This window comes from Podarcis melisellensis (genome assembly GCF_964234715.1).
Source record: "Podarcis melisellensis genome assembly, chromosome: 4".
NCBI classification, from domain to species: Eukaryota; Metazoa; Chordata; class Lepidosauria; order Squamata; family Lacertidae; genus Podarcis; species Podarcis melisellensis.
In genome coordinates, this window is record NC_138531.1 from 79602844 (window position 1) to 79618741 (window position 15898).

Below are 15898 nucleotides of genomic sequence, written 5' to 3' on the forward strand. Positions count from 1 at the left end.
GCACACACAAAAGTTGAGTATGTTTTGAATGATTGCAGTGTTTCCCAGCCGACTGTTCTGCCCCACAGCTTTGAGATGGATCGTTGGCATCTTTCCTTCATTTCTTCCCTGTTGCAAGTTCACTCTCTCAACATCTACCCAGGTACAGATGGTCAAGCATAGCATGATCAAAACTGTAATTGCTGAACCATCACTGGGAATGCCTAGCTGTTTTATTTCTATGGAGGGTGCTGGGCTATAAGGTGTCAAGAGCTGGAGACAGGCATAGGTCTGCAATAAAACAATAGAGCACCAAATGTCTGTGAAGTTAACTCTTTATTCAAAGAAACAAAACAGCTCAATCCTAGTGGTCACAGCAACTCTTCCCAGTGGTCTTGCCCAAATGAGGCAATTTCCAGGACTGAATGTCATGACCTTCCTACCGCTCTCTAAGGCACCTCCCCTAGTTTCTTCCCCAGAAACCTAAGGTGTTGTTGTCTTGCCTCTTATTGTTCCACCCTCTTCATTTTTCTGCATATTCTGGAAAACCTGGGGGAGAGGAGCTGGTCACAGCAGGGAGATCCCCTGGCTTCTTCAACATCTCTGTCTCCTGGCCCCCCTCCTCTCCTGCCTCTGAGTCTGCATTGCTCTCTGCCAGAGCCTCTTCCTGCTCACTAAACCCTGTTGCCTCTTCAGCTTCCGATACATCCTCCTCCCAGTCTTCCCTCTCTTCTCCCTCTGACCACTCACTGTCGTCCCACCACCAATCCCCTGGCTCTGAGCCTTCTTCCCCTGGGGGTTCCCCAGCTGGTGAATCCCACTATCCCTCTGCATCCAGCCTTATCCATGACATAAGGTTGATGGCGTATGTAGTGTAGTGGTTAGAGTGCCTGGCTAGGACCTGGGAGTAAGAAAGGAACAAAACAAAACCTACTAGTGCTTGAATTACAGAGGGGGCTGGCCTGCCTTACTGTTAGCTGTGTCTGCTGTTTGAAAAAGGCAATACAGAACAGGAGGAGGAGGTGGTGGTGGTGGTGGTGGTGGAGGAGGAGGAGGAGAGATACAAAGGGGCTTGCAGATTTTGATTAAGAGCACCTCTACCTTTCTTACCCTCACTATTGCACTGCTTAGGAACATAGGAAGCTACACTATACTGAGTCCTATCTCAATATTGTCTACACTGACTGGCAGCAGCTCTCCAGGCCCTTCTGCTTGCAAGGCAGAGGCTCTACTACTGAGCTATGGCCCTTCCACTTCCTGTGATGTTTTATTGCAAATGAGCTTTTTAAAAAGTTCTTTCAAAAGTCCTTGTACGTCATCCCATTGTATGAAGCCTTCCACGTTTAGTATCATCCGATAAATTCTGTTCCATAACAAGCTCATCCTTCTAAAGGCACATCATCAGTTCCTTTCTTCCAGCTGTGAATCAGTGTAAAATGGGAAGGAATACCGTGGGTGGCCGACTCAGTTTTAACTGTGTTTCATGTTGCGACAGGGCCTTGTGGGATGGTACTTACTATGATGGAAGTGTTTTATTTCAGCAGCAATATCACCACCTCCGCCCCTGCATCAAAGCAAACTGCTATAAAAAGACAGCTAAAGTGGAGGTGGGGCTTTGCTACTATTGGAAGTGTTTTCACAGAGGGAAAGATGTCCCTGATAGAATGTATGACTGCAGCTGCACAGCTAGAGGCAAACGAACATGAAAAGAAGCATCATTCTGCACATTATGACTCCAGCAGAAGGGTACTCTATAAGGGGCCATAGTGTACAAAGCCATTTATAGAAAGAGCAACTTGCACACGGGATCAGGTCTACCTTTGTGTATTTGCTCCACGGCGGTGCAACAGGCTACAGTGAGCCAAAACTAGATGAAACTCAGCATCCCCGCATCCAGCTGCCCAATTGTTTTGCAGATCAAAGGAACCCAATTTAGTTCCATAAAGGATATTTCTGGAGGTTGGCAGAATGCGCAATGGGGTTGAACAGTTGTCATGACCACCAGCAATAGCTTATGGCTCAGTAGAAGAGCACATAATTTGCACATCAAAAGGTCCCTGGGTTCAACCCCCAGCATCTTCAGGTATGGCTGCCAAAAACCCTAGAAGCTGCTGCCAGTTGATACAGGCAGTACTGAGCAAGATGGGCCAATGGTCTAATTCAGTATAATGCACGTTCCTAGTGTCCTTTGATGCTTTGATGAGAGAAATAGAAACTGACTCCCATGCATGATGAACTTTATATACAGTAATATCAGGGGTGGGGAACCTCTGGTCTAAATGTGTCCATCATTTAGGCTTCTATTGGATTCTTGACATTCTCCCCAGCCCTGTTTTTGCACCATCCTTGATTGTGTTTGCCTGGCTGTTCAGTTTTTAAGTGAACAGCACAAAAACTCACCTCCTTTTTAAATCCCCCCCCCCCCGCACTCCTTGTAATGTTAATTTACTCATTTAAGCAGCTAGCATTCACCTTTACTCTCAGTTGTGCTCAGTTACATCGTCTTATCGGTGAATTGGATTGGTTCGGATTATGATAATTTGTATGTCTTTACATACATATGATGTCTTTACATCAGAAGTAGGGGCAACCTTCAGTTAACAATCACTGACTGGGTGGTCACCCATGTGAATAATTCAGGAATAATGATTCTTGTTTCACATTTACTTTCTGTTCTATATGTGTTATGGATCATTATTTTTAAATTAATTTGGGGAGAAGCAGCAACCAGGGGAAACAGGATTTTTAAAGGGTGACATTTGGGAAGAAATTTTTATCATGCCAGTCTCACCAGATTGAATCCAGAATTCTGAACTCATGTTTAGAGCCTAACATTTAAGAACAGGCCTAATTTATCAGGCTAAGTGGCACCCAAACTAGCATTCTGTTTCAGCAGCCAGAAAACGGGATAGATGAACTATTTTTGTTCCTCCAATACGCCAAGCGTAAATAACTTATTTTCACTCAGAAATGAAAGGCAGCTCTGAGAACAAAGACAGGATGATTTTGTCCTTTTGCTTCACAGATCAGCATTAATAGCCAATAAACTGTAGGCTTGAATGAGAACAAAGACATGAATCTGGGCTAGGAGAGTACAAAGCTGGGAAGGCTGTGCAAGAAAATTGCAATTTCGATCTTTTCCCCATAGGGAATAAATTATCTAGATGTGTTTCTCTCTTTGTCAAATACATTTTCAACTGTCATTAATTAGGGCTTAGCTGTAGGCATTATATAATGTGATTGCTTTTCATTTCCTTGTTGTGGGAGGAGGTGCAAGATATAGGAAGGAGAGCACTTTAATAATTTTCAAAGTCTCAATTACCACAAGTGACCACCAGAGGTCGATATCTTTCCACAGGAATTCCTAATGCCTTCTGCACACAACGGAGCCTATTTAAAGTTTAAACCCTGTAATCCCTATGTAGACACCATTGTAAAACAAGTTTTTACTGCCACGTTTAAAGCACTCTTATCAACAAGTGATATGCACAACCAAGGGCTACCCAAGGAAAAGGAAAATGTTTGGTGTACAGTGTACACTGATGGATGTTGTGCAATTCTTTTCTATAGACTGGAGCGGCCAAGTTGTTCAAGCAATGTATCACAGTATACCGTAATTAATTTACTATTAACTTCCTGTGTTTTTTTACTACCATTACTACCAGTGTTATTAACTACCATTGATGGTATCCCCAACATACTGAATGTTTTCCTTCTTCTGACATTTGTAACGAGACTGCACAAGGAATGGGCAGAATTCAGCTAAGCGCCTGCATGCCACATTTATTTCAGAAGAAGAATTAGGCAATGTGGCTAAACTACTGCCCACTGAAATAAGGCGTTAATTCTGACTGTATCATGCTGTTTGGGTTACAAATTTGAAGTGCAATGTCAGGCAGACATAGTAATTATGAAGTGTTGTCTACATGAAAATGTCTAGGGAAATGAAGAATAAACAGTGAAACCAGCCAGTATTAACAATGTCTTAATAATTACATAATAGTTCAGTACTACATAATAGTGCTCCTGTTAACTAGAATCTATTGAAATTGAAGAAAAACTTTTAGAATGTGAAGACAAAAGTTGAAATGTGAGCTTTATTCATAACTATTACTTTTACATAACCCAGGATAAAATAAACAAACAAAATTACCTAAAGTATAAATTTAGCTCAGTAATCTTAATTTACATTTTTATTGATAAAATACTGAAAGCAGATGAGAAAATACTTCAAGTTTAGAAGAAAAAAGGTGGTCATCTAACTATGAAATCTTCGTGACTACAACTTATTTAGTAGCTTAGAATAAATTCAAAATACAAATATTCTGTGATTCAGTTTCTGTGCTTCTAAAATATATTCATTTCTTACAATGGAAGAAACTGATGTTTTACTTCCAACATTAAAAAACAAACAAAAAACATTTCCAGAAAGCCATTTGAACATCCTGACATTTATTCAGGGTGGGGTGTAGAGAAAACATGCAGTATGACTTGCCTTGCAACTCTACATTTGTTCAACCAAATGAACATATAGAACCATATTCTCACATCATGAATGATGAAGAACGACATCATCATGCAATAAATGCATCATGTGACAACTTCACTAATATCCCCAGAAGCAGAAGCAACCATTAGCACGGCCAAGTTGTTCTCAGTACTGTACACAGACTAGGAACACAGATCAGATGAACCCCTTTGGTTTCCTAGAGGTTAGTTCTATAGCATTCAGAGAATATAGCAGAATTCATTACTATGCAGATGTGGGATCACCCTCAACAGTAATGAAGGTTCAGATCCTTTTCTGTATAGTCTCAATTCCACATGCAAAGTCAAATGCAGCTTTCCTCACATTTTAAGGCAAAGTCTAGAAGGTGTTGAGTGACCTTGGGGTCTTCATAAAGGAGTTGGAGATTGTGCTTTGTTAGGTGCTACTCAATATATCTTCAGACTCTTAATGGGAATCTATTAAGGAAAAGAAGCGTTTGCCATTATGCTGTCCCTTACTATTAAAGGTACAAAATGCACAAGGTGGTAGACTTTTATTTGGTCATATTGTTTCAGAAATGCTCGTTTCAAACATAAGAACAACTTGTTGGGGAGAAAGGTAGATACCAGTAGATCTTGGCTTTGTGAACTTTGGAGCCAAGAGCAGTTATTGTAACGTCAAGGCTTGCCTGACGTGCAACAAACAATGACCCCATTTAGTGGTAAGAGAAGGAGGGCTAGCCAAAGAGACTGCACAGTTTTTTGGACTGGAGGAGGCACAGTCACTGGACTCTAAATCCAAAGGTACTGGCACTGCAAAGGCGGCTTAGTGCTCATGAGCTCTTTAGCAGTGCCTCTGAAAGAAGAGGAGAAAGAAAAACGAGCTATGTACAGATCAGCATAAGGTGCTGCTCTCCCTTTCTGCTATTTTGTTTTCCACAGCACGCAGGGTTAAGGTGCTTTTCACTTGTCTGAGCACTGCAGTTAAGATGAAAAAAGTTACTTTTGCATGCTCTTTGTCATCATCTCCTACCCACAGCTTGGCAAGTAAACACCAGTGTAATCAGCTTTTTAAGAGAGCTGTTCTAGAGCAGTAGCTTGTTAGTCTGTTGCAGGAAGCACACAGAGCCCAAGAGTCCTGTGGCACCTTTTCAAAACTTTTATGATGGCATACGCTTTAACAGAAAAGAACCTCCATCTCATGAGTGTATGAAGTACAAAGAGGTCTTTTACCGAACATTTGTTGTGCCTTTCTGCATTGCAAATAACAGTGTGGCAAGGAGTGGCATGGTACTGTACTGGCCTGTGAATGTATTTTAAAATCACGAAAAACAAATAACTCATTTTAATGTTTTGGTTTGCCCAAAAGAAATTCGTAACCATGGATAGATCCACACCATACACTTAAAGCACACACCTTCCCCAAAGAATCCAAAATTTCCCCTCACATAGCTACAATTCCCAACACTCTTAACAAACTACAGTTCCCAAGATTCTTTGGTGGAAGCCATGTAGTTAAATTGTGCATTAGATATGCTTAGGTGTATGCCATGGTTCTGCCCCACATGCATAATTTTGGGGTGTATTTTAATTTTCTAGATCAAGAAACTATATTTTAAAGTATTTTAGGTTTTCCTTGAGTGTTTCATTAAAAACCTTGCAACTGGACATGTGGAATTGATTTTCAAGATCCCCCAATGAGCTTCATGGACAAATAGACAATTGCAGGACTCCCTGCCCCATAACCAGTGCTAACACTACCCTGACATTCTACAGTATCAGTGAATTTGTCCCAACCATTATTTATTATATGAGTATATTTCAATATATGCACATATAATATCTTCTCATATCAGAGATTAGTTTTACCACAATTTGATTTCAGGAGTTATATTTCTGTCTTTTGCTGTAAAGTTATTTCAGGAGGATTTCCTTATACTTCAGAATTAAGGTTGAAAAATATATTTTGCATTAGGAAGGAATTTCTTCCAGAGTAAAGGTAAAGGACCCCTGACAGTTAAGTCTAGTCACAAATGACTCGGGGGTTGCAGCCCTCAAAGTCAAGCCATAAGCCACACTTCCTAAGCAACTTTTCCCTCCTCCATGTGGCTTGCTTACTTATAATCCAGAGCTACCTTTTTAAACACCCTCCTATACTACTTGCATATTTTGTCCAATTCGCATGGATTGCTATATGGTGAGTGAATGGCCCTCCCTCAATGTGTGAGATGGGAAGTCATGTGCGACTTCAGTCCATCAGTCTCCATTTTTCATATTTCCCAATTACGTTATCCCTCTGCAGGCAATGTACATGTTTGCATGTGTATTAAATGCAAAATACAGTAATACATCCGCAAACATCCGCCTCGTCTAGCATCCGTTCCAGAGAACGTCCACGGCAAACCCGGAATTACCGGAACGGGTTACTTCCAGGTTTGCCGCTCGCACATGTGCAGAAGCGCTATATTGCACATGCGCAGATGCAGCGTTTTGCCCTGCGTCCTTTTCGGCTAGCGGATGGGGCTCCGGAACCGATCCCACTTGCAAAACAAGGTACGACTATACTGTTATTGTGATATCCATGAGTAAAGGAAATGAAAAACCAATGCACAAAGAGTAGGTTCTGTGCATTTTAACTGAAAACGTGTTCTCTTCTTTTAAAAACCAAGTAGTTTAATGTTTCTTGTAGGTATAAGTTCAATGCCAGACTGAATGTTTTGAAGAGAGTCAGATCAGTTTATGGATCCCTGGCCCTTCATGAATCATGCTAGTGCTCAAGTCTCTCTGGAAACCCTTCAAAGACCTGAGTGAGGTGATTCGCTATACTTATTTAGTATTAAGGGAAAGGCACTCTATACCTGTTAAGGGTCACTTTATTCCTTACAAATTTCAGGAAACAGTCTTGGTACTGATATAAGGTCCATGATTGTTAACAATGAATGCTGTGCTCTCAATAGGGACACTAAATACAGATACCTTTTTATAGGGTGGGACTTCCACTTTTATAATGGGGTTCTCCCCCTTCCTCTCTTCACATGCCCCTGAAATTGACTTGGGTCAGGAGAACCCCTGGAACAGCACAAAGGGAGGGAAAGGGGGATCATTCTACCTGGCAAGACAAAATGCTTGCCCTGGTGGATCTGGAGGAGTGCTGTAGTGAAATATTACCATAGTTCTTATTTGGGAGGGGGGGACCAACAACTTATATTCTGTGTTCCTACTGAGTGGTTGCTGTACAGAAAAGAGATTTTATATCACATATATAAAAGTTTAACAATAGCTACTTTAGAATGTTATTACAATTTGCGAGACTGTTTTTCAAGTCAAGGTAGAATAGGTGGGGAAAGAAGAGAATAAAATAAGCTTGCTTGGGCCAAGATTACATTTTCTTGGACTGGTGGTGACAACTCTCTATTCCAGAGTCCTATTTAACAACAACAGCCATCACACAGCAGTTCTCTTCATCTCAGAGACTATTTGTCTTCTCTTTCATTTGATAGGGCTAGGGAATGGAAGAAACCAGAGTTCAAAGAGATTGTGGATGAAGGGCACTGCTTCATGTCCCAAAGCAAAACTACTTAAGCTTATTGGATGTGAATTATTCCATTTTTCTCACTTATTTAGAAGTGATCTATCAACCCCCGCCCACCAAACTTAACACAAATCTAACTGTGCAGCAACAGCTTTCAATGGATTGTTTCTAGGGCTGGAATCAGGGACTAGCACTGCTGAAGCCCACACTCCAACAGAGGGCTGACAACCCCAGACCTCCACTACTCTTACACTTTGCTATTGCTACCTAGTCATATGTCTCCTAAGCAAGCATATAGTGACAGGAGCAAAGAGGAAGAGGAACAACCTCTGCTCACCTTGCTTTTCCCCTCTAGGCAACTGCAGGCACCTTTAAATACATGGACCATTCACGGCAACTTGCCTGGTCTCACCCCACCCCCCACCCTCGAAAAATCCCCACAAACAAAAGCCAAAGCCAGCACTGACTGCTTCTAACCTTCAATTCTATGAAACATAATCAAGCATAACAAGATCCTGAATCATAGCCAAGAAAGGAAATTAGTTTCAATACAGTACTGAATTGTGAATAACTAAGAGCAACTGAAAGAAAACATGAAAACAGCCTTTAAAAATGAAATATTATATAAGATTGAAAATGTAGATTACAACTGCCACTTTTTTAAAAAAGGGGCATACAAAAATAAATAGGACACAACTGCACTCTTAAGCTGACAAAGGCATCACATGTCTATCCACATGTAATAAATGCAGCACTGTAAACCATATGAGAGGTAACAAAATTATTTTTATCAACTTGAGGTGAAATTTATTTAGGTGTTGTAACTATAAAGAATTTGTCCAGTCACCCATGAGCCAGACACAGGTTGAACATGGTTCTCAACAAACCTTACCTTTTGAGCTCAACGACTCCTAAGAGAAGTATGATTTCCATTTTAGGATCCATCTAACCATATGCTTGAATATGCCTGTTACAAACTATATTATTTTCTAAAACTGATTATGAAAACTAAACAAACAAACAAACAAACAAACAGATAAATAAGGGGAGGGAATTCAGCACTTAACCTAATATCACCCAATTATTCACTAACAATGTCAGTATGGCTCCAACCCCTGATTATTTTAAAGTGTAGCTATGATGCTAAAAATAAACTCACAATATATGGGACGGACAGAGTAAGACTTAAAAATAAACAAGAAAAATTTAACTGCTACCAGTTTTATACGTATTCTCCATGAAGCTAGACCAAAAATGCAAATTAGTGACATTTTATGGTGGAGGACATTGTTCTGTCATGTTGTGCTCCAAGATCAAGCACCTGCTTTGAAAGATTTCCAAGTACCTGGGGAAATTGGTGTTAATATTCAAACAATCTAAATAACTTACATGTACTCCTGGCCAAGAACAAACACTGCCTTCTCTTGGGGCAGAACATGATTTGCTACATTCAGTGGCACTTGTATACAGTATTATGCAGTAAATACTGAAAATAAAAGAGTTCTAGATTATCACCAAACTTACTGACAGCATCCTGAATACCATCAATTTAATTAACCTGTTTCAACATATATCAGTGCCTACACACTTAAGAAATTAATAGAATGCTTTGGTTCTCCAGTTTTCAGTCTGACCAGTCATTTTCATCACATTCCGAATCATCTTCTGAATCACTGTACTCCACAGCAATGCGTCTGGAAAGAATTGTGGCCACATCATTTCCAACAGGCTCACGCTTAGCTTCTTGTTCACGCTGCTCTTGTACTTTTTTCAACTGGATTCCTGAAGAAAGCAATGAGACAAATTATCACACTGTTATTTTCATAGGTAAAGTTTTTTTTCTTTTTAAAGCAAGAGTAAGCTTACAAGTACAGTACGCAGGACTTAAAAATTAACGAAAATACCTTAGGGTTTAAAACACAATGAGAATTCACAGAAATAAGGAATTCCAAGAGTTAATATGCTCTTGGTGATTGTTTGGGCTTTTCCACAGGCCTCTGTACTTTTCAATAGAAACGACAACTTCATCTATCATGTAAAACAGTCATTATTCCCCAAGAGAAAAGGAGGCAATTCAAATACCTCTCCTGTTACCAGAGGCTATTAATTTACTTTGATCTGCTGTTTTTTTATTTAGTTTTCAGGTTTTAATATTTTACAATCAATTATCCAACCACCAACATAAAAAGAGAATTCCAAAGAAGCTCCTGAATTTCCCTCCTCCCCTTTGTGGGTCCTTTTATTAACCTTTTCCTCCTGCATCTTTTCCATTAATCCAAATCTTTTCCATCTCTATTATATCCAAAATTCAACACTGAATTACAACTGTTATTCCAATCCTACTAATGATTTTAGTTGTTTACAATGGTTTTTAAGGTAAATTATATATTTTCCCCATTCCTTATTGAAATTTTGGTCTTCCTGGTTTCTGATTCTTCTGGTCATTTTTGCCAATTTGGCATAATCTATCAACTGAATCTGCCATTCTTCCCTGGTAGGGAACTAACTATTTTTTCCCCTATAGGTATTTATATAAACATAAACACAGATCTATATTGTATAGATGCATGTAAGTGTGTGTCTCCATCTGTTTGCCCAAGAACAAAATCTGTTGTTCCGGGTTGCCGCAGAGTGCAACCCGGAAATATTCATCCTGAAGCTGCTTCAACCCGAGGTATGACTGCACTTATAAATTAAAAGCACGGCTTATGCAAAGTTATGGAAAACCCAAAGACTGGTCTGTTTAAGCCTGACCATTCTTAATGTACACTTACCCATCCGAATAGCAGCCAGAAGATCACTTCGAGCATCACTGATGGGTGACTGTGTGGGCTCATGCCGCTTTGCTTCAGCCAGTGCAGGCGCATGCATCGGAGAGGATGAGAGAGAGGATCCTGCAGCAGGAGGGCCTGGAGGGGGAGGAGGCGGGCCTGGAGGAGGGGGAGCTGTAACAACAAGCCCAGTAGAAGGAGGATGAAGAGCAGCAGAATATATAGATCCAGTCACTAGTCCAGGATGGGAAGGTAGCACAGGGATTTGGAGAGGACTAACAAAAGCGGTCTGTGCAGAAGGAATCATGGGTGGAGGGGGAGGCGGCGGGGGTCCTGAAGGATTGTAATAATCCACCATCTGAGCTGCAAGCATCCTATATATAAAATAGAACACAATATTTGTTAACTGGCATATGAGCTAGCAGATTTGCAGTGTGCACCCAGTAGCATATGCTTCATTTGGTAATGAATATGATTGCATAATAAATACTGGGTTACATTGCAATGATTTTCTTCACTTTTTCTGGCAACTCAAACTTTTCCAGTTGCCTCTTACTAAACACACAACACGCATAGCACACATCTCTCTGTTTCAACATCAACATCAAGTTTTCCCACATCCACTTTTACCTTGGTTTAAATATAGCACTGGGAAGCAGTAAAGGGTCCTTACCTAGTTTGCTGGAGTATTTTCTCTAAGCATGTGAGCCTCAAGTACTGTAGCAACCTAATCATACAACAATACAGCTCAAGTATATCCCCCACTGAACATTAACCATACTTAAGACCTCTTACTTCCACTCTTTTTGTCTATGTGTCCCATCCCTTCCCCCCACGTCGTTGCTGATTGTAAGCCTGAGGACAGGGACTGTCTTGTTAACTGATCTCATGTAAGCTGCTTTGGAAGCCTTTCAGCTGAAAAGCAAGGTAAACACATTTTAAATAAAAAACAAAAGGAATTTTTTACCCATAATCAGCTGGTACCAATGACACAGTCCCTAGGGATCCATCTACGGCTTGGGGTGGGGGTGGAGGTGGTTGTTGAGGTCTGTTTAAGGTAGCATGCCGCACTGTTGTAGAAGGTGGCCTAAATTCATGCTCAAGGCCCTGGTTTGCAAGCATGTACTGAGCTCCATCTCCTGCTCCATATGAAGGCATCATTGGCTGCTGATGGAGGGAATGATTTGGAGTAGCAGGATATGAATAGCTGGTAACATCTGAGGCATGAGATCTAAAATACAAGTGGAGAAAATACAGAAATTAGAAGGAAATGTACCGTAATAGTTTCACTGTCTTTGCAAAGAACTTTCTACAGCCACAAAGTGCAGCTTATATTTACAAAATCTGAATTTTCAAATTCATCGATTTTCCTAATACACAGAAACCATAAACTTGCAGGGTATGCATTCTCTCACATACAAGGCGATATTAGTTCTATGAGAAGTGATAGAGAAGTACTATTACCAAGAAAAGCAAAAGATGAAAGCAAAACTAGAAGCTGAGACCAAGAGAATATTTTCATTTATCAAAAACAACCCAACTCCAAAACCTTAATATTTTATAAGTTGCTTTTTTTTTTTTTTTTTTGCAAATAATTACAACTGGATTAAAGAGGCAGAGAAAAAAGAGCTATTAGTGGAACACAGAAGTTATAAAGATACTAACTCTGTAGAGCTTATCAGTTAGGGCCAACAGACAATTTATTTGCATGCCTGAGCTGCAAAAAGCTGCATTAGTAAAGACAAATTGTGTCATATAGTAATTTGGTTTAAAAAGGTATCAGTAAAATAGATGCTCGTCATCTTTTTCAGACAGGAAGCTAGGCAAGCAACAAAGCACCAGAGGTTTGAGTAAAACAAAAAGACAAACCCTTTGGGCATCTTGGCCTCTTTTGTGCTTCCTGTCTGCTCTTGTTTCTTTGTATCACTTATGAACTCAATGCCCATTTTCCTTCTCTCCCACTCTTCTCTTCTTGTCCTTACTTTCCTCACATTAATTTGCTGGTGCCGGCTTGGATTCAGCTTGTGTCTCTCTTTCTGAATCACAATGGGCATAGCATAAATGCATTGTAAATAGGACTCGCCAATTCGGAAACATCAAAATTTCAAATTGCAATAGTTACATAAAATTGCTATGTTTGCTTATCATTTTTTATGCATATTTAAGCAGTGCATCAAAATTATAACAAGAAGTGCATTTGTGTAGGCTTGTTTTGAATGTAACACTTGCGTTTACAATACTCCTATTACAATTCATTCACAAGGCAATTTTTCATGCTACAAAAAAAGGAGTAAAAAAAAGTACATGTCAGTCAAGGAAACAAAATGACTGGAGTAAGTGAATTAATCCAGTTAACAGGGTTGACAAGAATATGATTCCCATGGTTCAAGAGGAGTAGAATTTCAACAAGTGACTGGGAATCACAGAAATGCTTTCCTCTCTATTAAGTTGGAGAACAGTTTTGCTCAGGAAAGAAGTTATGTAGCATGAAAGAAGAATATTTTCCTAGTGCAGACAAAACATCCTGAATAGCATCATAGAAATATTATACAGAAGTAATTCTCTTTAAAACATGGCTTTCTATGGAAGTCAGCTTCTGGGCTCTTCTTGCAATCCTCTTTTGCTTTAACAGCCTGGACTTTAAAAATAACTACAAGATGACATAAGCAAGCCATTATAGATGTTAGTGGAATTGTGAAATGTTGTTAGGCAGTCTGCATTATTTGCCGTGGGTTGTTCCTTCCTTCCAATTAAATTAATTTGGAGAACAAATATGAAAACAAAAATGTCTCTAGAGACCGCTTGGCCAATCAACTTGAATGTTCCACTTTGCTTGAACACAGACCTCCCACTTAGCACAAAGAAGTATAACACAGAGAGAGAATACCGGTGGTAAATACCGTTGTACACACTGGGGATATGTTTCTGTTCTAAGCCATTTTTAAAAATATTGCTTCTGGTTCTGCAGCTCCTCTTCTGAATATATGTATGAATAGTGAACTTCATTCAATTAGCAAAATCTACTAATATGAAGCCAGTATATTGCCTTGCATGTGAAGAACCATTGCTTTCTAAGTACTACACAAAAGTTTAGAATATGTTTTTCTTAAAATCAGTAAAATCATTAAATTGAAAAAAAAAATCCATGTACTAAGTTGCCTATAGCAGTACAATATGGCAATCTAGAACAGAAACACAAACATACGTGCAATGTGGTTGTCACACTGGCCTTTCAAATAATTTTGAAAATGCCTGTTGTAACATTAATTGAATGTTTCATTGCAATTCTACAGTTAAGCTTATTAAGAATATAAGGATACTATGCATATCTGAATGTATAATACAACAAAAAGGTTTGTTGTAAACAGACCTAGTATCAGGGGACAGAGATCCCTCGGATGATGCTCCATGGTATATACTTTGAGACAACCTGTTGTCTGGTCTAAGCTCTTTGTCATATGCCATCATATTCCATTCCTGGCGCCTGTTCCTTGCTTTTCTAACCTTTTTCACCTCACGAGTTGTGCCATCTATACGCTTTTGTTCCTAATGTTACAGAACAAGAAGCAAGGCATGCGAAAGGAAGAGACAAGGAAGGAAAGAGCAAGTTAAATGCTGTTAAGAGAATGAAAATAAGTAGATATATAGGTGAGCTAAGCAAATTATAGTGAAGCCGTATTCTAAAGAGCTCATAGGTTATCCATCTGACAAGGTATCAGCTGTGCAGTAATATATACATAGCAAACACAAACATTAAATTTACATATTAGTGTTTCTTCAGTTGTAAAATTGTATGGTTTGCAAAGTTTGCTTTAAACAATACCATGCTAAATTGTAGTTCTACAGAGCTACTGTAATCTTAGTGTTCAGACAAGCAAATAAAAAGGTTCACAGTGCATCACAGCAAGTGGCATGGAAATATTTTCCCATCAGAGTCCAGGGGTATGTGAAGATACACCTACAAACAAGAGTTGGTGTGTTTTTTCTGGCACTGGAATAAACTTGGCTTCCCTTCAACACCACATGTACCTTTTCTGAAATCAACTGATTTCCTCTTTTAAGCTGTTACCTTACAGCAGAGAGCTGCATGGTATTCATCCTTGCAAATGGAAAAAGCTCAGTACTTATACTGTCCTGCCAAACAAATACCAAATAGGTTTCATGCACATGGAAGGATAATGGATCACAACACAAACGACTCATTAGAGTATATTAAAATCAATGATAAAAATACAGTCGTACCTTGGGTTTCAAATGCCTTGGCTCCCAAACAAATCAGCTCCCGAATGAAACCCAGAGGTGAGTGTTCTGGTTTTCGAACGTTCTTTTGGAAGCTGAACGTCTGACAGGGCTTCCATGGCTTCTGATTGGCTGCAGGAGCTTCCTGAAGCCAATCAGAAGTCGCGTTTTGGTTTCCAAATGTTTTGGAAGTCGACTGGACTTCCGGAACGGATTCTGTTTGACTTCCAAGGTGTGATTGTAAACGCATTTGGGGAGAATGGTTAGATTAATTGATTTTCAATTATGAAAGAAAAATTGCAATGAAATCATAAAAATATATTCTTTAATCACACAGTTACTAAGAAGCACAAAGCATGTCTCTTCACCTTTTCTCTTCCTGTATAGTTCTAGGCACCTAGGACAGCAAAGGCTATCTATTCCTGATATACCCGTTTTCTAGGCTGATTTCAGATACAAAACTGCCTTGGTCACCTTGTCAATGACCTAAACTAGATGAAGACTGAGGAAGGATGATTTAATTGTCCTGGGTCTCCTAGCAATCTTTGATACCAGTGACCAATACATTCTGCCTGTTTTGTTTTTTTAGTGTTTGGAGGAAGCTTTTTGCAGTGCTTTTGCTTATAACTCAAACATTTATTCTGTTGCAAAGTCTTATATTACAGTCATCATATTTTATGCAGATGGGAAGACAGCCGAGGTTAGTGATAACAGCAATAGGCAAGCCCATTCAAGACCATCTGTTCACAGAAGGAGGATAAAGTATGCTACAGTAACCATTTCATTGGAGTTAAAACCTCAACATTCTTAGGCAAAGTCAAACTAAAAACGGGCATTTTACATACAGAAAAACTCAACCTTGTTAGCACACATGTTATATTGCCCTCCC

General features: G+C 39.6%; 1 protein-coding gene across 4 annotated transcripts in view; it reads right to left on the reverse strand.

The window, feature by feature from the left end:
• Positions 1 to 4058: 4058 nt before the first annotated feature.
• WASF3 (WASP family member 3) overlaps positions 4059 to 15898 on the reverse strand; it is a 33521-nt gene continuing 21681 nt past the window's right edge. For 2 of the 4 annotated variants that reach the window (XM_081909375.1, XM_081909374.1), the window contains exons 6-9: positions 14141 to 14316; positions 11738 to 12001; positions 10774 to 11144; positions 4059 to 9781 (exon numbers count right to left, since the gene is read on the reverse strand). In XM_081909375.1, the coding sequence (XP_081765501.1) occupies positions 9624 to 9781; positions 10774 to 11144; positions 11738 to 12001; positions 14141 to 14316 (969 nt within the window). In that variant the 3' untranslated portion in view covers positions 4059 to 9623. Of the gene's footprint in view, positions 9782 to 10773; positions 11145 to 11737; positions 12002 to 12639; positions 12807 to 14140; positions 14317 to 15898 lie in introns of all 4 variants that reach the window. The other 2 variants (XR_014167973.1, XM_081909376.1) reach the window with 2 other exon arrangements.